At 43.2% G+C, this 6,000-nt stretch overlaps 1 protein-coding gene across 1 annotated transcript in view; it reads right to left on the bottom strand.

The window, feature by feature from the left end:
* Positions 1-4,009, bottom strand: part of LOC143776999 (E3 ubiquitin/ISG15 ligase TRIM25-like) — a 44,755-nt gene extending 40,746 nt beyond the window's left edge. The window contains exon 1 of the mRNA XM_077266885.1: positions 2,859-4,009. Within this exon, the coding sequence (XP_077123000.1) occupies positions 2,859-4,009 (1,151 nt within the window). The remainder of the gene's footprint in view (positions 1-2,858) is intronic.
* Positions 4,010-6,000: the final 1,991 nt, after the last annotated feature.

Raw genomic sequence — 6,000 nt, forward strand, 5'->3', positions numbered from 1 at the left:
CCCCTTCCCATATACTAATGTGATACAAACAGGAAGTTGATATCACCAACCATTCCCATTTTATTAAGGTGTATCCATATAAATGGCCCACCCTGTATATGTACTGTAATTTCGTTCAATCAAAGGTGTCAATAGCCCATAACGTGTTAATGTTTGTATGGATATTGTCTCTTTGGAGAGGAAGAGGACTTGAGCTCTAGTGCCACCTATTGGAAATATTGACCATTTAATGAGTCTTGTCACATGACTTAGGATAAAAGTTCGACCAGGCACTCTCCAGCTTTTTTTCTAAGTCATGTGGCAAGATTCGTTATAGGGCGGAAACTGACTTTTAGGATTGCTCCTTCCAATAGATGACACTAGAGTTCAAGCCCTTTTCCTCTCTGAAGAGACAGTTCACATATTTCATTTCCCAGAGGTGCAGTGCATGGCCTATAAGTCTCTTCACTCTGGAATGTCTCTAAAAAAGAAATGTTCCCCTTAGATTCCCTGTTTATACAGAGTCCTGGAAAAATTTAGCTCAACTGTGGCCCCTTCCACTGCTGCCTCCTACTGGCTGAGTAATACACCAATCAGATTGTTCAAGCTATTAACCTCTTAATCACCTCCAATACGCCTTTTATTGACAGCAGTTAAGGGTACTTTTTCCTCAGTGCTGCTTTCTAATGAAGCTGAGAAACAAGGATATAACGCCCCCCAGCTTCGTAAAATCTCCCGGAGAACATGATTCGGGTCATTTTTTACCATCCTTAGTCTCATGATCACTGTTATTCAAGGAATAACAGAGATCGCAAAAAAAAAGTCTGGTTTCCCATTTATTTCTCCTCTGATGATGTAGCATACCAGAGGAGAGAGAAATGGGGTCCCCGAGCCCTCCTGGTACCTTCGTTGTCCCTGGACCCTCCGGGTCTGTCCCACAGCCCGTGGCATCTTGTTCCTGGAAGAAAATGGCGGGCTCATGAACAGTGCGCTCGCCGAGATCTGCCGGTCGGCACCCGGCAACAATAAGAGATTTTTCCTATTGGTTCATTTTGATCACTGTGATAGGATCTATCACAGTAAAAAAAATAGTGAATCAAACCCCCCTTTATCACCCCTTTAGTTAGGTAAAAATAATAAAAATAATAAAATTAAAACATTTATTTTTTTCCATTTTTCCATTAGGGTTAGGGTTGGGATTAGAGCTAGGATTAACATTGGGGCTTAAGTTAGGATTGGGGCTAGAGTTAGGTTTGGGGTTGTATTAGGGTTAGGGTTGTTTTGGGGTTAAGGTTGTGTTGGGGTTATGGTTGTGGTGTTGCAGTTTAGGGTTGTGGTGTTGGGGTTAGAGTGGTGTTGGGGTTAGGGTGATGTTGGGGTTAGGGTGGTGGTTAGGGTTAGGGTTGTGGTTATGGTTGGAATTATGGTTATGGTTGGGATTAGGGTTAGGGTTGTGATCAGGGTTATGGTTGTGGTTGGGATTAGGGTTAGGGATGTGTTGGGGTTAGGGTTGGAGTTAGGGCTGTGTTAGGGTTGGAATTATAAATAGGGGGTTCCACTGTTTAGGTACATCAGGGGGTCTCCAAACACAATATGGAGCCTGACATAGATTCCAGCCAATTATCCGTTCAAAAATTCAAATGGTACAACCTCCGCTCTGAGCTCTGCCATATGCCCAAACAGTGGCTTTTCCCCACATAGGGGGTATCGGTATACTCAGGAGAAATTGCACAACAAATTTCGTGGTCCATTTTCTCTTGCTACCCTTGTGAAATTAAAAAAGTTTGAGTCTAAAGTAATTTCTTTGTGAAAAAGTAAAAGTTCATCTTTTCCTTCTACATTACTTTAGTTCTCGTGAAGCACCTGAAGGGTTAATAAACTTCTTGATTGTGGTTTTGAGCATTTGAGGGGTGCAGTTTTTAGAATGGTGTCACTTTTGGGTATTTTCTGTCATATTGACCCCCAAACTCACTTCATATAAGAGGTGGTCCCTAAAAAAAATGGTTTTGTAAATTTTGTGGAAAAAATGCGAAATCGCTGGTCAAGTTTTAACCCTTATAAAGTCCTAACACAAAAAAATATGTTTCCAAAATTGGGTAGATGTAAAGCTGACAAAGTTGACATATGGGAAATGTTATTTATTAACTATTTTGTGTGATTTAAGGGCACAAAAATGAAGTTTTAAAATTGCAACATTTTAAAAAAATTTTTGCCAAATTTCTTTTTTTTTTCCTAAATAAATGCAAGTCATATCAAAGAAATTTTACCACTAAGATGAAGTACAATATGTCATGAAAAAACATTCTCAGAATCAGTGGAATTCGATGAAGCGTTCCAGAGCTATAACCTTATAAAGTGACAGTGGTCAGAATTCTAAAAATTGGCCCCAAGTGGTTAAGTTATCAGTCTCCATGCAAATTCTTCTAAGTTTACGATTCCTCTTAGCTCCCCCTGATATCTCTATAGAACCATTACATACATATAACACAGCATGAAGGGGCTCCGTGAAGGTGTGTAAGTGTCTGATGGGGTCACACAGCTCATAAAAGGACAACTGCCCGGCCTCATAATCCAGATATATCCTGAGTGTATTACTGGAGATCTGGTGAGGTAACGGCATCTCATTATTGTCATGTTTTAAGCCATACAAATTATTACGCGCCCCATATAAACACCAGGACTTCTTATTATATCCAATGTATGACTGCTCTCCCCTCCTGGCTATACTGGGGTAACACATCCCCACCTTCCACCACCCTGATCCGCTGATCTCCACATCCCAGTAATGTCGTCCTGAGGTAAATCTCCTCCCGCTCATCACCTGATAACCCTGGAATCTCTCTGCTGTTTCGGGACGATTCTGCTTTATTTCTGTCCAGGTCGCAGTTTTCAGGTCGTCTGATATAAGGAGATTATTAGCAGCCGTGTTTACATCCAGTACTATGTCTGCAGGACCCTCCCCATAGAAGGTCACATTTATACCTCTTATGATATCAGATAATGTGTGTGATATGTGTGAGATCAGCTCCCTACCCTGATCACCTCCATCATGTCCTCCTGTGTCCTTATCACCTCCATCATGTCCCCATGTGTCCTCATCACCTTCCTCCTCCTCAGGATCACATAAGTCACCAGAGTCTGGTTCCTGTAGGACAGTCAGTGGATCCGTCATATTACACAGCTCCTCAATGTGCCTCATCTTCCTGGACAGCTCGTCCTTCTTTATTTCCAGATTCTGAATCACATCAGACAGTGACAGCGACATCTTCTCTTCCCGCCTGGAGATCTCACTCAGGACCCTCTTCTCCAGGTCGTCCACCCGTCTCCTGATGTCTATAAACAGAGCAGTGACTCTCTTGGTTTCTCCAGATATATTTTTTTGAGTTTTTCTCTTGTGCTCCTTCAGACTCTGGACTCTTTCCTCGGTCTTCTTTCTCTTTGTGATCAGTTTGTTCAGGACATTTCTTAGTTTCTTCTTCTTCTTCTCAGAGGCCTCATCCAGCATCTCCACCCGGTGTCCCCTGTGTTGTCCAGCCAAAGTGCAGGACACACAGATACAAGCAGTGTCCTCAGTACAATAGTATTTCAAAAGTTCCTTATGGACAGAACATTTTCGGTTCCTCAGAGAAATGGTGGGATCAGTGAGGACGTGTTCTGGTCCTTTGCTGTGAGCTCTCAGGTGATTATCACACAGAGAAGCCTCGCAGTGTAGACAGGATCTAACAGCTGGTGCAGGAGAGTCCATACAGTAAGTGCAGCAGATCCCGGTGATCTCCTCCTGATGTGGCCGAGTAGACAGGAAGTTCTCCACCACATTACATAGAGTTATGTTCCTCTTCAGTGCCGGTCGCTCCTGAAATTCTTCTCTACATTCAGGACAGGAATAAACTCCAGACCCATCCTGTGTATTCAGGACCTGATCAATACAGACCCGGCAGAAGTTGTGTCCACATCTCAGGGGTACAGGATCTGTATACAGGGTCAGACAGATGGAACATTCCAGCTCCTTTCTTAGACCTGCAGACGCCATCGCTGAAAGCAGAGGCAAGAAATGAAAGTAGAATTCTCAAAGAAATAGCCAGTGGGTGTGATCCACATTTACAAGAATGGGCGAGACTGAACTTGCCCTTCTGGCTCTTTCTACAGGTTTAGCAACACTGAAGTTCTAAGAAAATAACAATATGACTTCTGATGTTATCACAAATGTAAATCAGCACTGAATGGGACTTTTTTCATTTTCTCTGACAGAGCCAGAGAAAAAAAATTGGCCCCTGTACATTGCTACAACCTGACTTTTTGTTTTATCAGTAGAGTTTACAGAGAAAACTATAAGATTCTTAACTTTGACTGATCAGAAAACTTTGGATGTGAAGAGGGTCAGCCCCTGCCAAGAACTGAACTGCACTGTGACTTTGAGATATGATGCATCACTCTGATTTGTGTCTGCTTGGATTAGTCCTTTTACCTCTTCAGCCTGCTGTTTGTTGGTTTGAGCAAGAAGCAAGAAGTGTGGGTTCAGGAAGTGATGAGAGAGTCTCGTGTTTGTATCAGAGAGACAGGACAAATACCGTATATACTCGAGTATAAGCCGACCCGAGTATAAGCCGACCCCCCTAATTTTGCCACAAAACCTGGCAAACTAATGACTCGAGTATAAGCCTAGGGTGGAAAATGCAGCTGCTACCGGTAAATTTCAAGAGTAAAAATAGATACCAATAAAAGTAAAATTAATTGAGACATCAGTAGGTTAAGTGTTTTTGAATATCCATATTGAATCAGGAGCCCCATATAATGCTCCATAAAGTTTGATGGGTCCCATTAGATGCTCCATATTAAAATATGCCCCATATAATCTTGCATAAAGGTTAATAATGGCCCCATAGATGCTCCATACAGACACTTGCCCCTTATAGTGCTGCACAAACATTATGGCCCCATAGATGCCCCATACAGGCACTTGCCCCTTATAGTGCTGCGCAGACGTTATGGCCCCATAGATGCCCCATACAGGCACTTGCCCCTTATAGTGCTGCACAGACGTTATGGCCCCATAGATGCCCCATACAGGCACTTGCCCCTTATAGTGCTGCACAGACGTTATGGCCCCATAGATGCCCCATACAGGCACTTGCCCCTTATAGTGCTGCACAGACGTTATGGCCCCATAGATGCCCCATACAGGCACTTGCCCCTTATAGTGCTGCACAGACGTTATGGCCCCATAGATGCCCCATACAGGTACTTGCCCATTATAGTGCTGCACAGACGTTATGGCCCCATAGATGCCCCATACAGGCACTTGCCCCTTATAGTGCTGCACAGACGTTATGGCCCCATAGATGCCCCATACAGGCACTTGCCCCTTATAGTGCTGCACAGACGTTATGGCCCCATAGATGCCCCATACAGGCACTTGCCCCTTATAGTGCTGCACAGACGTTATGGCCCCATAGATGATCCATACAGGCACTTGCCCCATATGCTGTGGCTGCGATAAAAAAAATCACATGTTTGAGCCCGCTCAGACAGACATACTGTTGAGGGAGGATTTAAAGTGATCCTTCACGGTTAACCCAGTGATTTCCAAATTAATATATAAAGTGTTGCCGGCAACTGAAAATGACCAGACGGAGACGTGTGTCTCTGTATGGGGGATCGAGCTGATCTCTAGCCCCCGTTTATTCCGCATGACTTTATCACAGTCATAGAAATTACACTTCAACCAATCAGCATAAGAACACGCTCACGGTTCTTAGCCTATAAGAATGCAGAACTTCAACCAATCAGCATAAGAACATGCTCACAGTTCTTAGCCTATAAGAATGCAGGAACAATCTGTGCGTCAAAGTTTTGTAGAACAATACACCCTCAGTCTCATATTCTACCGAGGTTGCAACAATCAAGGTCTCATCGAAATCTCATAACAGCTGTAACCTTTAGCCTACTAACAAAATTTATCAAAACAACAAAATGGAGTCGAAAAGCACAAAAATGGAGATTCTTTCTTAATTTCTTCCTTCA

The sequence above is a fragment of the Ranitomeya variabilis genome, chromosome 5 (assembly GCF_051348905.1).
Source record: "Ranitomeya variabilis isolate aRanVar5 chromosome 5, aRanVar5.hap1, whole genome shotgun sequence".
In the NCBI taxonomy this organism is placed as follows: Eukaryota; Metazoa; Chordata; class Amphibia; order Anura; family Dendrobatidae; genus Ranitomeya; species Ranitomeya variabilis.